This window comes from Myxine glutinosa, unplaced genomic scaffold (genome assembly GCF_964187855.1).
Source record: "Myxine glutinosa unplaced genomic scaffold, kmMyxGlut1.1 SCAFFOLD_636, whole genome shotgun sequence".
Lineage (NCBI taxonomy): Eukaryota > Metazoa > Chordata > Myxini > Myxiniformes > Myxinidae > Myxine > Myxine glutinosa.
The window spans coordinates 72777-89105 of record NW_027616731.1 but is presented as its reverse complement, the minus strand read 5'-3'; the positions used below and the strand labels follow the sequence as shown (position 1 = coordinate 89105).

The 16329-nt window shown below is 42.3% G+C and overlaps 1 protein-coding gene across 1 annotated transcript in view; it reads left to right on the top strand.

The window, feature by feature from the left end:
* The window catches only part of LOC144889062 (scavenger receptor cysteine-rich domain-containing protein DMBT1-like), a 129990-nt gene that overhangs the window by 48881 nt on the left and 64780 nt on the right, over positions 1-16329 (top strand). The window contains exon 6 of the mRNA XM_078768875.1: positions 10414-10461. Within this exon, the coding sequence (XP_078625001.1) occupies positions 10414-10461 (48 nt within the window). The remainder of the gene's footprint in view (positions 1-10413; positions 10462-16329) is intronic.

The following is a 16329-nucleotide window of genomic DNA, read 5'->3' as shown; positions in this document are numbered from 1 at the left end:
GCGCTGATGAATAAAGGTACATCACAAATGTGTTTCTTCGGTCAGTTTTACAGAAAGAACATAGCAGAATTTATTTGATTAATGAACAGGAATAAATACTTCAATTGATATATGTGGGAAAATTACAAAAATAGAAATAAAAAGTTCGCCCAGATAGCTCAGATGGCAGAACACTGGTACGATTTTCCAGAGGACCTGGGTTCGATTCCTGGTTTGGGCATGTAATTTTCCCACATACACTACATCAACTGCAGAATTTGACAGTCAACACAAATTTAGTAAAAACTTGATGGGAAAGTCGAAGTACCTGCTTTGCAGAGCAGATGTGCCCACAATACACCGCTTGCCATGAACTTCCGGCCGAGTTTTCACATCGTATATTATTTTCTTTTGCCCATATCTCAATCTTGATCTCAGTTAATCAAGTAACAATCAATCAATCAATTAATTAAGTAACAAAAAAAAATAGTGCTGATGAATACAGGTAAGTCACGAATGTATTTCTTTGGTTCGCTTATAATATACGGCACAAGCAAAAGTACTCGGCGTTGCCGGGTGACGCAGTCGCATTGTGCTGGAAATATGAAGAGAAAGGGAAACAGAGAAAGGAGGGAAGGGTGGGAGGCGAGGAGGAGGAGGGAGTAGGAGGTCAAGGTGAGATGGGGATGGAATTGGGGAGGAAGGGGAGAGGGAAGGTGATGGGGAGGAGAAAGGGAGAGGGGAGGGAAAGGGGGAGGAGGACAATGGTAACAGGGTGGTGAGGAGTGAGTGGTGGGGGGAGGGGGAGAGGGAGGGATTGGGCATGGGCGGGAAGAAGAGGGAGAGGAGTGGGGAAAGGAGAGGTGAGTAGTGAAGGGTGGAGAGGAGTGAGGGCAGAAGAAGAGGAGTGAAGGGGAAGAGGAGAGTGAGGGGAGAGGAGAGTGAGAGGTTGGAGAAGAGTTAGGAGGGGGAGTAGAGAGGAATGAGGGAGGAGGAAGGAGTGTGGAGGGAGGTGAGAGGAGTGAGGGGGAAAGAGAGGTGGACTGTGAGGTGTGAGGGTTGGAGAAGAATGGGGAGAGGTAACGAGTGAGGGGATAGCGGGGAATGAGGGTTTTACCCATTTTGGAAAACTCTTCGTGCAGCATCTAACTCATGATGTCAAAATGTCATACACGTCTTTGCCCTTGGATTTCCCACGGGTGCCCCACTCGTCAAATCGATAAAATCCACCGGATGTCTTTGTCTGTTTGCGTTTTTTTTGCAAAGACCGCTTGGCCGACAACCAGCAAATTTAGCACACCAACCAAGTCCGAACTGGGGATTGGTGTGAGGGTATTTTCATTCACCACCTAAGCCTTTAATGACACCTAAGACCCATAACACCATTAAGACTGTTGAAGACCCCAAACACCCATAAGACTCATTAAATCCCCAAACAGCCCAAAAATCCTTTGGACCCCAAAGATCATTTGGACCCCAAATACCCTGAATGGGAGATGAGATGGAGAGACAGAGAGTGGTAGGGGTCTGACAGAGAGGGGTAGGGTGGGAGACAGAGAAAGGCCAAGGGTGAGGTGAGGTGATTCTGGTGAGTAAAGGGATCTTCGGGGTCCTCATGGGTCTTAGTAGTATTACCAATCTATGAGGTCTTCAGGGCCTTTGGGGTATTAAGGGTCTTTCTTGGAGTTTAGGGTCTAAACGATCTTCAGATTCTTAATTTTTTTTTAAATCTATGCTCATGTAAAAGCTAACACATAGAGCATAAAATATAGGGAGTAGGATACAGGGGGAGAGTGAGAGAGTGCAACAACAGTAGAGAACAGAAACATCGGGAGATCTGTGGAAGGGAGAGGCCTGGGGCGGATACACAGGATAAACGAGATGGGCACTACAAGGAGTTTCAGGAAAGAAAGTGGAATTTGAAGGCAGTGGGTTTCCGGTGGATTAATAGTGGTATAAAATATCAAGGTTTTGGATGGGGGAAGAGAAGAGATGGTGAACAGCTGTTTTAAAGACCTGGAGGGAGGAGTGTGATGGAAGAGAGTGTGGGAGTTTACTCCAGATGTGGGAGAAAATAGGAATGAAAGAGTGAAGGTGAGCAGAGAGTCTTGATTATGGCAGTTTCACCAGAAGAGGGTTGCTGGCAGATCTTGTGGGTCCTGCAGGAATATTTGGGAGACAGAACACAGAGAGAGCAGGGGGTGCAAGACCGGAGAGGATTCTGTAGAAGACAGAAAGACCACCAACCTGCCTGTGATAAGAGTCCTAATGGTCTTAAAGGTCTGAGGAATCTTTATGGGTCTTTAAGGATCCTTACGTGTGTTCGGGGTATTTCTGGTCTTAAGGGTCTAAAGCAGCTTTGCAGTATTCAGGGTTTTAAAGGGTCTTACTTAAGGGTATTCAGGGTTTTTGAGGGTCTTGGTAGTCTTATCTCTTAAACATGTAAATCGTCTTCTCTCAAGCATGTAATCTAATGTCTCAAGCACGTAAAAAAGGGTGTTATGGGTGTTCAGGGTCATTAAAGGCTGAGGTGATGGATGAAAATACCCTGAGAACAATCTCCAGGTCGGACTTGCTCTGTGTGTCAAATTTGGTGGTTGCCGGCCCAGCGGTCTTTGCAAAAAATGCGAACAAACAGACACAGACATCCGACAAATTTTATTTATTAGATGGTGAGTTGCTTGGGGCTATGCTGGTTTGGGTTGATTTTAAATTTCCCGTTTTTTCCCCGTTTTCCCGGTGGCTTGGGGTCCCTACTTCTGGGATGTTCCCATGGAGTACCGAGCCGTCATATCACCATGGAAGCCAAGTGGCTTAAGCACTCAGGGTGGCACTCAAACAAAATGGTTGATAAGCAAGCTCCTTGGCAACTGAATACATCACTGGACATCTCGACAGCATATATTATACTTTACATACAAAACGCCAACAAAAGGAGAGTTTTTTTAAAAATAAAAACTTTAACTATTAATCATGACTATTTTACTTGTAATCAAAATGTCTTATCCAATCTTCAACGTGGTTTTACCCAATCTGGATTATCCAATCTTCAACGTGGTTTCTACTCGCTGATGTTGTGTACGAAAGTGTACGTGTACATTTCAAAGTGTACGTGGCATCACTTCTCTAAAATATATGTGTACATTATAACTTATAAAAGAAGTAAAAAAAAATTTCTCCAGAATTTCCCCGGGATCCCAACTAATTAATTAAATACGCATGAGACATTTCACTTCCAAGCCAATTTTCGTTTTACCACGTATGTGAATTGCATGTCCATGGTCATGTGAAATACAGTTTGAGAAGCCAGCCGATATAATCAAAAGTGTTTTTTTTTTTTAATTGAAGTCCACTATTTTCTTTCCTCGGAATTATGAGAATTCACGGTACCTTCTTTGGGCGGTGTATATTACACTGCAGCCACGATCTCTCCAAACAAAACATGCAATACCTCATTTCCTCTGCACGAGATGCAATCAATTGTTTCCTCAAAGTGGTAACTTTGATAGCCCCCGTTGGAATGAGTCCAAAAGGGGACTTATGGATTGGGTCTCATCCGTCCGTGCATCTGCAACCATATCTCGGAGATGTATGGACCGATTTTCTTCATTCAGGCAAAAAGACGATACCTGATGGTGTACATACACACATCATTTTGTTTTGCAATGCTATAAAATGGATATTGAATGGCGGCCATTTTAATTGTAAAAAAAAAACGTATGTTGAACATGTCCTCAACCATTTCTCGGACATGCATTTCCAATCTTGTTCAAACTTGGCAAACAGATAACGAATGATGTCTTCCATATTGTGACATTTATGGGATTAGCTAAGTCTGCTAAGAGAATACTGTATGAAGGGTAGAATTGAATAGGATATAGCATGGACCATGTGATGTGTAGGAGCATTTCAATGTCCTAAGTAGGGAAAATGTAGCTTAAGGTTGTGTTTAAATGTTCATCAAATGAGGGAAGATGACGTCTTGAGGCCGAGAAAAATATATTTCTGGTCTTTGGTCAGCACGCGCATCGATTTTGACCCTGTGCGTCAACAATTTTTTCTTTTAATTTCAAACGGTACCTACAATAGCGCGTGCCTGTTGTTGCCGGGCCGGCACGCTATCTCGGGAAATACGGGACTGTGAATGTCGCCATTGGCATCGACTTTCGCGCACGGTTCTCCCCTACACAACTACATTTAGTTTGTCCAAATCCAACCAGCCGTTCCAAAGATATGAGTAGTTTGTGTGCCGTGACGTCATGAATCCAATCGGCTGGATATTGTCATTTATTGAAACGAAGACGTTCTTTGTCGGGGTCATGTGAAGCAACCAGAAGGCCTAGAGAGCTGTGGGTGGTCTCGTTAGTTAGGCCTGGATCCTATCTCGTTTGTCATGAAGTTGTAAGTGTCTGTGATAATCTGATGTACTGGGAGAAGAGATCGTGGGAGACCATCGGCCTGTTAGACCACTTGCGCATGCGCAGTGTTGATGCGATCGACGCATTGGAATGTTTGACGGTACGGTGAGGCGATCTCGAGAACGAAATGGCAGTCTATAATATGCTTGAAGAACCTAATGATTTTCAGAATAAATACATTTTAAAATAACTTAAGCTTGTGTTCATTATTTACAAAAAAGGCCTACAAATCCTATTGGCTGTCTTTAATTTCTCTCTGGACGGCGCCATGGAAGATGAGGACCGCAAGGCATGAGGACACAAAAAACACCTCTATATGTGCAATCCATGCTTTTCAAAAAAGAAAAAGAAAAACACCGCATCGCCGCATCAATTCTGGAACTTTGGTCTGACCAGAGACCAGCAATATGTTTTTTCGGCCGAATTAGCAGTAGGGTTTAAGGCTAATTTCCCTTGTAAGTGATTCCCTCTGTGGCCATCCCTAAAATTAGAAAAGTTCATCACATCAGAAGAAACATAATTTGTTGAACAGATAGATCATACCTAAGAAATAGGTTCAGGTTGTATGCTTTGTTGAGATTGAATGTCGGACTTCTGAATTGACAAACATAATTTGTCGGACTACTTATTCTTGTGCATGTGAAAATTCCAATGTTTTCCAAATCATCAAAGTGATACTGCAATGTCACACCTGTCACTTTTGAGGAGACTCCACAGTAAAGGTAAAATGGCGAGTTATCTGAGGAAGATCTTGGATCTCCGATCTTGGATCTTGGATCTTGGATCCGATCTTGGATCGGATCTCGCGAGATCTTGGAGACGGTGGTCAGGGGTTTTCGACGGTCCACACGGTCTCCACGTTTTTCAAAGTTAAGTCTGTTCACAATTGTATTTTGTCGAAACTGTATTTATCGTTCGGTGTGTGAACTTATAGTGTCCCCCTTGGAAGTTTCTTGGTGTTTATCTTTCATATATTAATCGCTTGTTTGCCGCGTCGCGAGCAAGGCCTTGCAGCCTCAGGCTTCCCCCGTCGAAGGTTGTTCATTCCTTCGCTGTTTTGCTCACTTTTTTGATTTCCCCTTCTCCACCAAGCTTCACCAAACATCTACTATTTGTCTAACGTTGTAACCCCCACACCCCCCCCCCCAAAAAAAACAAAAACAAAAAAAAACAACCAAAAAAACTTTTATTTCCCTTTTTCCTCGTGTGCTTTTGCCTCTGCCCACGTGCGCTGTCTCGCCCCGCCCCCATTTTCCCCTTGCCTTCCACCTTTTGCCCTGTTCAAGTGACTCGTGGTCGTCGCGCTAGGCTTCCTCTCCCCATTGGTATTTTTGTGAATATACGATTGTTCTTCACAGTTCTGTTTAAATATGTTTCAACTATCCCCTTCATTGTTTTATTCAGTGGTTTATTACAACACGCTGTTTTTCTTCTTATTTAAAAGGCTCCTTTCAATTTCCTCTTCATCTCATTCCATTTCAAAAAAATATTCAATCTCTTATGATTCCAAATCACTCCATGCTCTAAATTCTCATTCATTCCATCCCTCCTCCATCGTTCTTAAACGAATCGCTAACTTGAAAATCACAACAAACCCAATTTGTTATATATGTGCATCTTTCATTAATCATCCACTTTCTAAACTCCCACCTTGCCCCTCCCCTTCAAATCTCCCCCCCAACCATCCCTCCCAAATTCTCCCTCCTCCCACCTCCTTCTCAAAGCTGCCTCCTCCCCACTTCCTCTCCCTCCTATGTCATACCCCCACCTCCCCCAACCTTCTACTTTCCTCTGCCCCCCCTCAAACAAACTCTCACTGTGCCTCATTCCATCACCATCAAACCTTTCGTCCTCCTCATCCTTCCCTTTCTTGTAACTCCTCTGTAATCTCTGACACACTATCAACTGCTCTTCCGACATCCCCCTCTCACCCTTCATCTGACCCTACCCCTCCCCTCCCCTGTCCTGCACCCGATGCTCCCCATCTCTCCTCACTAACGGTATGGACCTCAAACATCCGGGGCCTTCGCTCAAACGTGATTGATCTCTCCATTCAGGTTGCTTCTGAAAATCCAGACTTGATCTGCTTAACAGAAACTTTCCTCCTTCAAGATGTCTCTGATTCCTTAATATCTCTTCCTGGTTACTCCCTCCTCCGGTACGATAGACCTGATCCTCGTCCTGGTGGTGGGGTGGCTATCTTTATCAAAAACTCTCTTCCTCACTCTCCCTGCACTGCCCTCTCTCCACCCCACCCACAGGAGTACCTCTGGCTAGGGCTTCCTCTCCGCTCCCACCTTTTGTTCATATGTGTTCTGTACCGTCCTCCAAACAGTGATGACTCCATTTACATTTCTCTGTCGGACAACATGGACCAACTTCTATCAACTCATCTAAACTCTCTCTTCCTCATATGTGGTGACTTCAACTGTCATCATGCCAGCTGGCTGGGTGTGGGTTCATCTCTCACCAGCCATGGCACCTCAGCAAAGGACTTCTGCGACTCATTGGGACTGACACAATCTGTCAATTTCCCAACCCGGATCTCAGTCAATGGAGTATCTTCTCTTCTGGACTTGGTTATGACTAACTTCCCTGCAAATGTCTGCTGCTCTTCTTCTGCTCCAATCGGTTCTTCTGATCATGTGCTTGTTAAAGTGGACATCTCACTGGCCATTCTCAGAGAGCCTCCTCAGCGCCGACGAGTCTGGCATTTCACTCAGGCCGACTGGCACGGTCTGCAAGCAGCCATCAATCAACTGGACTGGTCTCCCATCTCTAATGCCTCTGACATCAATTCTTCCTGGGAATTCTTCCAAAGCAAACTGCTCTCTCTCATGCACAGATTTATCCCATCTCGTCTTCAGATGTCTTACCCTTCCTCCCGTCCATGGTACACTGAATCTTGTGGTGAGGCAGTTGCCCTGAAACAACTTGCCTTTGCCTCTTGGAAGGCAAATCCAACTGAAGGCAATCTCAGTTCCTTCCACCAAGCTCGAAACAAGTGTGTTTCTACCCTCAGGAGTGCCAGGAAGCACTATCTCTCCACACTCAAGTTTGAACTCTCAAACCTGTCTCCTTCCTCCAAATCCTGGTGGCGTCTGGTCAAATGCGTTTCTGGTGTTTGTTCCCCCTCCATCCCCTCCCTTACCTCAAATGGCTACACAGTTGACACCGCACGTGACAAAGCCGAATGCCTCAACTCTGTGTTTGCCTCAAAATCTTGTGTCCCAAACCCATCTCTCTCTGTTCCCACCTTTCCCAGTCGAACCCAACTGCTCCTGGACTCTGTGTCCTTCTCTCCTGACAAGGTGGAGAAGTTTTTATCAAACCTCGACTCTGATTCTGCAACTGGCCCAGATGGCATCAGCCCTCGGGTCCTAAAATCCTGCTCTGCCGCTCTATCTCACCCTCTCTCTGTTCTTTTCACCCTCTCTTTTGCTCAAGGTCATCTGCCAGCATCTTGGAAATCAGCAAACATTACCGCTTTACACAAAAAAGGTGCAAAAACAGATCCTTGCAACTACAGACCAATCAGCCTGCTCCCAATTATCAGCAAAGTCATGGAATCCATCATTGCTTCAGATATCAAATCCTTCCTCTTCTCCAATGGCTTGATCTCTGATCATCAATTTGGATTCAGACCAGGTCATTCTACTCTGGACATGTTGCTTCTGCTGTCTCAACAATGGATGGAGGTCCTCAATGCCAAACAGGAAATCAGAGCTGTCTCACTTGACATATCACGTGCCTTCGATACAGTCTGGCACCCAGCTCTGCTCACCAAACTCACCTCCTATGGTATTCAGGGAAATCTCCACTCATGGCTTGCGGATTTCCTCTCTGGTCGTAGGCAACGTGTGGCCCTGAATGGATTTCTCTCATCTTCCCTTCCTGTTCTGGCTGGAGTTCCCCAAGGCAGTGTTCTGGGCCCTGTGCTATTTCTGGTCTTCATCAATGACCTCTCCGACTCTCTGGAAAATCCTCTCTATCTCTTTGCTGATGACTCCACTATCTGCCGCTCCATTCCTCATCCCTCAGATCGGCAGTCTGCAGCCTCCTCACTCTCTGCAGACCTGGACAAAATCACAGACTGGTCAAACAAGTGGAACATGTCTTTCAATCCTGACAAATCTCACACTCTTACAATGTCTCTCCGAAAGGACCGACTGGAAAACCCTCCCATCTACTTTCTCAACAATCCTCTCCAAGAAGTTCTGTCGCTCAAGCTTTTGGGTCTCACTATCTGCCATGATCTTTCTTGGGAAAACCACATTTCCAAGCTGGCCTCCAAAGCCAGTCGCCGACTGGGCATCCTCCGTCGTGCGAAGTCCTTCCTTGGCACACCTGAGCTCCTCACCACATACAAGGCTTTCATCCGCAGCTCAATGGAATACTGTTCCCCCCTCTGGGCTGGTGCTCCTGCCTCACACCTTGCTCGGCTTCACGCTGTTGAGGCCAAAGCTTTCAGAATCATTGGAATCTCCTGCGATGTAGTCAACTCCGAGGGCCTTTCACTCACTCACCGCAGGCAGGTTGGTGGTCTTTCTGTCTTCTACCGACTCCTCTCTGGCCTTGCTCCCCCAGCTCTCTCTGTGCTCTGTCCCCCAAATATTCCTTCAGGTCGCACAAGATCTGCCTGCAACCCTCTTATGGTTAAACTGCCAAAGTCTAGGCTCTCTGCTCACCTTCACTCTTTCATTCCCCTTTTCTCCCGCCTCTGGAACAAACTCCCCCACTCCATTCAATCCCACTCCTCCCTCCAGGTCTTTAAAACAGCTGTTCACCACCATCTCTTATCTTCCCCCATCGAAAACCTTGATCTTTTCTACCCCCGGTAATTCACCCCAGAGTCCTTGCAGCGTTCATATGTTTTATTCCTCTCCCACTTCCCCCCAAGTCCTCCCGATGTCCCTGCTCTCAAATGTTGTGTTTGTGTCCTTCCCCCTCTCTCCCCATCTTGTCTGCCGCTCCCCTTGTTTTTTGTGTTTTGTGTGTCGGTTTGTCTTTTTTGTGATTATTGTTAGCTCTTTCACGAGCCTCGATCTTGTATACAAAAAAAAAAAAAAAAAAAAAAAAAAGTGGTTGAATTATTTTTCATTTATTGAGAGAGAAGGTTCCATGGACAACACTTCAGATGAGACTCATCATCCGGAATATTATAGGAAAAGTTTATGCCATTTGAAATGCCTCTTTGATTGTGGATGTTGATGATTTCTGATGTTGAGGGAAGATTGTGGATGTTGATGATTTCTGATGTTGACAGAAGATTGTGGACGTTGATGATTTCTGATGTTGACAGAAGATTGTGGACGTTGATGATTTCTGATGTTGAGGGAAGATTGTAGACGTTGATTATTTCTGATGTTGACGAAAGACCTTTCGCATTGTGAAGGAACTCACCAAAGATTATACTTTAAGGGTCTTGTGCTGTTTCAATGAGATATCCATGAAAATAGCTCATCTGTCTTGTTAAGTGAATGTTTCACTGCTTTAGATTTTTAATTGCAAAGGAAGACAAAACTCTGCATCATATTGAATCAGTAAATCACTTTTTGTGAAAGAGGTTTTCCTTTGATTATTGGTATTGTTACAGTTCACAAAAATGATAACACAAAGTACCTCCTCATGGAGTAGAAAGACTTCCATTTTTGTCCAATAACTTTTGTTTTCTTCAAAGTGATATTTTGACCTGACGGACGTTATTATGGGATATTCTTATCTTTCTATAATCGTGTAAATACATGTTGCAAAAGAAGAAACAAAATATCAGCAAACTGCTGTTTGGAAAAATAACTTTCTCATTTGACATGGAGAACTCGATAGTATGAAGACAAATGCGATAGAAATCTGATGTAAGTTGTACAAACCACTCCGCAAGTAACCCTACATATCAGACGAGTTTGATAAATGCATGGTTTGTGCAGAATAACTAGAATATATTTGTCATGAACAATCCCAAAAAAATATCCGACAAACTTTTTAATCGTAATTTTGTCTTTGTCGCATAAAACAGATGCACCATGGACCACCACAACATCACCAACGACATCAACTCCTGAAGGTAATATTTTTGCTTTGGATCAAACCATAGTGTGAATAAAGTTTCACGAAATACGTTAATTGAGGAATCACCTCAATTGTCATAACAGGTTTTAAATGAGATTATATTTTGTAAAATGTTCTTTTGAGTAAATTAATTGATGAATTACGATATTTGATCACCTTTTGCAATCAAATAAATGTTTAATGGAACAACCTGGCTTTTCTTCTCCAACTTCATCATCTTTGATTGAGATAATAATGAATTATCTCTACTAAACTCTAACTCTAAATTATCTTCACTACGAAACTAAGAATAGCATTTAAAGTTGCTTTTAGGTTAATATAGTTTGAAAAATTTAAAACTCATGCAGTTTTTTACTCAAAGAGAAATAAATGCATTAATAATGAGTACATATGATTAAAATCACAAACAGGAATATCTAATTCCCAACAAACTTTGCAAACAAACAAACTATGCATAATGTATTAATTATCATAAATTCTCCCCATTTTTTTTTCTTTTTTTTAAGTTGAGTAATTAATTCTATAGTGTTTTGTTCTATAGTGTTTTATAGTGTATACTAGTATGTGATCTTAAAATGGTGCCTCACATCACTTTTAATTTTCATGATGTGTAACGTGTGGTGATATGAGTTCACTGATCTTGTAAAACTGACACAATCCATAACATTTTTGTTATGTCATTATCTTGACTCTACTGTATTCATTTGCAGCATTACTTGATTCAATCTTTTTACCTAAGTCACCATTTCATGGTTAGTTATTTTGTTCAAACACAGTTACCAAAGCTTTTAAGCAAGCCACCATATGGGTGTCTGTATTATTTGCATCATGATTATTGCTTTCTCAATTTTCAATTCAATAAACAGATATTCAAGTATCTTAGCTGTTACTTTTCCAAATATATATCTCTCTCAATCTTACAAAACATTTGTACAATCATGGAATTTTGCTCCCTTATCCCTTAACTCTTTAGACATTTTATTTACAAGCATTTCATATACTTCGTAAAAATAAACACATATTTTTATAATAATAAACACATTATATATATATATATATATATACATATATATATATATATATATATATATATATATATATATATATATATATATATATATTGTTGCGGTTTTGAGAACCCACACAGGTTAAAGGTTGCACCCCATAGTCAGGCCACATGCAACACGTAGGTCACCTTAGAACGTCATAGTTATTTCTTCGTATATGTGAGATAAGGCCATTTCCAATAGTTATCATCTGCGTTGTGTAAAACAAATAAGAGTAGGCCCCGTTCAGTTTGCAGCTTCCCTCCAATCGACTCCATTGCACACCATCCAGTCTGCACCCCATTGCCCCTCACAGTTTATAACGCGTTGGGCCGGCAGCGTTAGCTGCCAGTTGCTCGCTCAAACCAGCTAAAATGCCACGAGGTAAGGCCCGAAAAGGGGGCGGAGCGCAAGGGTGGGGGTGTGGTCACATCAGGCAGCCATCAAGGGCGGAGCCGGTAAGACCCCAACAACCAATCAGGGCGGAGGCGACATCGCCTGACAGGGTGTGGCTAGAGATTCCAGAGGGTTCGCTGGGCGTGGCAATAAAACCCATTGCGCGAGGCCCCCACCTCAGTTATGAGAAGGGAGAGGCGCTCGTCGAGTTATGAGAAGGAAGAGGCACTCATTGAGTTATGAGGAGGACTTGCACGATTGCGTTTTACCAAGAGGACTGAACGGCACTCGATATATGAGAAGGACTCGCGTGCATACGGCAGTGGCAAAGAACTGGGACTTGGCTTGGCTTGGCTTTGGTGACATCATTGGGAAAGCATTGCCGGAGCGGCGCCTTGCAGAGGACTTGTGGGAGTGGCGCATTGTACAGAGCTGTACCGGGAGCGCGTATAAGGCGCCGGTACAACTATTACGTATGCCAGTATAATCGCCAGCTTACCGATCCCCCCCAGTATAATTGGCCGATCTGTGCCACCGACACGCGGCGATCCTGCCTGCCGTCTATCATCACCAGCTGCTTCGTGGTACGAGTCGGGGACCGGAGCGAGCTGTGGACGCCATCGGTGGACCCTCAATCCGACCATCTACAAACCCCGTGTGAGTGAGTCTGAGAGTGTGACTGAGTGTGAACGGGCCCGTGTCCAGGGATAAGTATAAGACTGTATAAGGCTGCCCCGTGTATCTGCTTCTTCTTCTTCCCTGTACATTGCTTCTTTTCCTCTTTTATTTGTGCAAAGTGTAATAAATTACCTGTTCTTCCTGTTTTCCTCTTAATTCGACCATCTTAGTGATTTCTCAATTGGGTAAGCGTGGCACGATCACAACCGCTCCAAGCGGGTTAATACCTGTTAACGGCCCGAATCGCGGCTCGCTAATCGCTCGGCATGTCCACTGAAACCGTGGTTCGGGTGGGGTTATTTCCTTGCTTCATGGCCAGTGTTAGTACTTTGGTAATAAGACTAATTCGGCTTACAACCCTATTTAACACCGACCGGAAGGAACGTGATAGCCCCGGATTGCGTCGGCTAGTAAAAAGACAAGGGGATTAATCCCCCTTGGTAAGGGGGAGGCCGAAGTTTTGAGATCCGCAACAATATATATATACAGATATTTACAGATCTTATTATTCATCCAATAGTTTCCCTTGCCAACTGTCATATTATAACATTTTAATACACCTTTGGAAATATCTTCCCACAAAAGGGTGCAATAAATTCCCTCCATTACTTGCCAAATACTCATCTGTAAATTACATATTCAATTACAGTTTGACCCAACTTATCTGGCCTTTACGGCCATATAGGTTTCTGCTAACATGCAGTACCTTTTTATCTACCAAGCAAGTATTCTTCCACATAAGACATCTACCAAATTTTAAAATCTGGGATTTCTGATTATATGGATGCATACTCTCAGGACATTTCAGGCTGCTGTTAACAATCCACTGCGATAAATTAATTCCTTTTCCCACAATTAATTAATTGGTACAAGTTGAGGATGTTATCCCTATCATATTGATTTATAGATTCATTGTTTTGGATCTGTCTTTCAACTGCCGTAAGGAAGAATAATAGCTCTTATGAGTCTTAGTAATATCTCACTTAATTTACCCAACATCTAAAAATTATTTACTATCCATTCTCCTTCTGTTAACCAGCGACTTTGTTTAAATTACAAAGCTTAATTTCGTGAATCACATGTGTACAGCCACTGCTTATTCAGACCCTTTTTATGTCGTAGAAAATATCCAAGTAAGTGTTACACCCCTATAGCTATTTCTTGTCTATTTCTATGCAACTAGTGAGTACCAATGACACCAGTATGCCAATATAGGTGTTCCAAGTTATTAAAATATATATTACAGGTACATGTAACATCGCCTTCTGAATTTTAAACTACATAATAGTAGTTGAACCTTGGTTTGAGATTCACAGTACATTCCATTAAAAAAAAAAAAAAACTCACAATAGTGGCTGAATATTCCCATTTATTATTTTTCTCTCTCTTAAAATCTTATTCCATTACCAAAATGTCACTCAATCAGATTTTTCCAATCTTTTTTTATGATGTTTGGAAATTATGAGAAATTATGGGAATTTTTTTTTTTTTTTTTTTTAATATGGAGTTTATGGATATTCGATTCCATCCTTATTAATTCTATTTAATAGGCTCATTATCTCATTATCTATTTCAAGACAGGTATACTGTCGTTTTCAGCAATCTTTTGAGAGTAAAAATACACACAAACTCATGCATTATGTATGTTTGCTTTGGAACCATTATTTTCACATCAAGGTGAGTGTCAATTTCATAAAGTTTGTCCCTTAATTTTTAGAAACGCAGACACACAAACAGACAAAAAAATTTCTTACAAAACCCCTACAATGTCAACATTGAAATCACCCTTTGTCTCCCACAAGAACTTATCCAAATTTGACAGCACACCCCTTTACATGCCAGTCGACCACTGACATATCAATCGTTCAAAAACAATAGTCCGAAATTCCCATCTGATCATCATGTGACTCTCGTCACTTGGTTCCCAAAAAGAAATTTGTAAGCCAATTGTTCCAAAATTTGTAAATTCAAAAAAATTCTTTTTCCCAAGATGTTCCCTAAATCCCCCAATTTCTGCATTTAATCAATTAATTATTACATTGCCAATGAAAAAAATGAATCATTCTTGCTCCGAAGACTTTTCAGCCACAGGAAGCGTCGACAGTTGCTAACTTTGGTCTGGTTATCTAGTCTGTTGAGGCCAATCGTCATTTGGGATCTGCAGCAATGAAGGCCTAATCGTTGTCTGAGGTGCGGGTGAGCGCTGGTACCCTTGATCTTGGTTTTCCCAATGAAATAGTCTCCTATTTGAATACGGACAATGTTGTCTCCAGTGTCCCAATTCTCTACACTTGAAACACCGGTCCTTGTCATTGCCTGTTCTTTCAGGCCTACCTATCCTGTTACTTCCTTGTCGATTAGGTCTCTGATTTTCCCTTGGATCATCAGAAAATTCTCTGTACCGTTGTATTTGGGGAGACAAATGGGAATTAGGTGGGGCAAATGTCACTTTTATTCCTACATTCGAAGGCATTTGCGCTTTGTCTCCTTCAATGTATCCTGTATCCTTTTTAGTTTAAGTTATAGGTCCATTATCCTTTCTTGCTGTTCCCACTTCCTGGACTCAACATCCCAATGACGGAATTCCAGCCAGTCTACCATTAGGTTCCGTCTCTTCCTGGCTTTCAATTCTTGTCCTAATCTCTCCAATCGACTTCGCTCAAATGTACCATCTCTTGGAAACTCCTTGGCATGTCCTTTTGTCCACAAATACCAGTTCTCAACATCCTTAATGGCCTCTATACCATAATGATTGTACAATGTACATATAATATGTACAAGTACCTTTTTGTGGAATATCTGGTTCAACTTTTCTACCCTTACATGCCCTATTTCCCATTATGCCTATATGAATGTACTAGGTAAACTACTATGATCTGCACTTCTGCATACACCTGTACACACTATCCACTGTGTGTTCTATAAATAAAATCTGCTGGGGTTATTCCACCTTGTACACCGTAACCTGGATGTTGCGTCTTCTGAGGTTGGTATGACAGTCGTTCTTCACTGGTGATTCCAGGAAGAGTCTCTCCAGCTTTCAATTGATGATTGCAGCTGAGTCCAGGAACACCTCCTTTTTGTACAACCGTTTCACCAACCGATCCCCAAACTGATCGGGCAGGTAAATCACCACCGATAGGTGGAGAACCACGTATCGGTCCCTCGTCACCAGAGCCAAAACACCTTTGCGGAGGCCAAGAGATTGCGTTCCCTGTTAAAGAGTCACACCAGACGTTAAGCACACATGTATTTTACATATATTTGGACCTTTCCTTCGCTTTTCTCAACTTAACACCTTGCTCATTTTTCAAGGTATCTTCACATTGACATGAATATTTTGATTCCACATTGATTTCACAATGTGAAATTTATCACATTCTTTAATCAAATTATCTTCCACTCAAATCAAAATCAAAAATCAGAATTGTTCATCTTCTATTAAAAAAAATTTCAAAAAAAATCAAAGTTATTTTCACAATCTTCTGACATCCACTCTAATCCATTTCCCTATCAAATCTTACAGAGGAGCCTGGAAGAGAATGGAAAATCAAAAGCTCTATCAAATGAACAATATTGTGTTGTTCAAACCCACCAAAAAAAAAAAACACATCAGCAAAAAATTCCTAATAAAATCCAATAGAACACCATTTAGCTCAATGCAGCCTGATTCCTCATTTTACAAGTAGGAAACACAATACCGCTTCCTGGGGGCCCTCCAAGAAGCGACATATGCTTCCCTC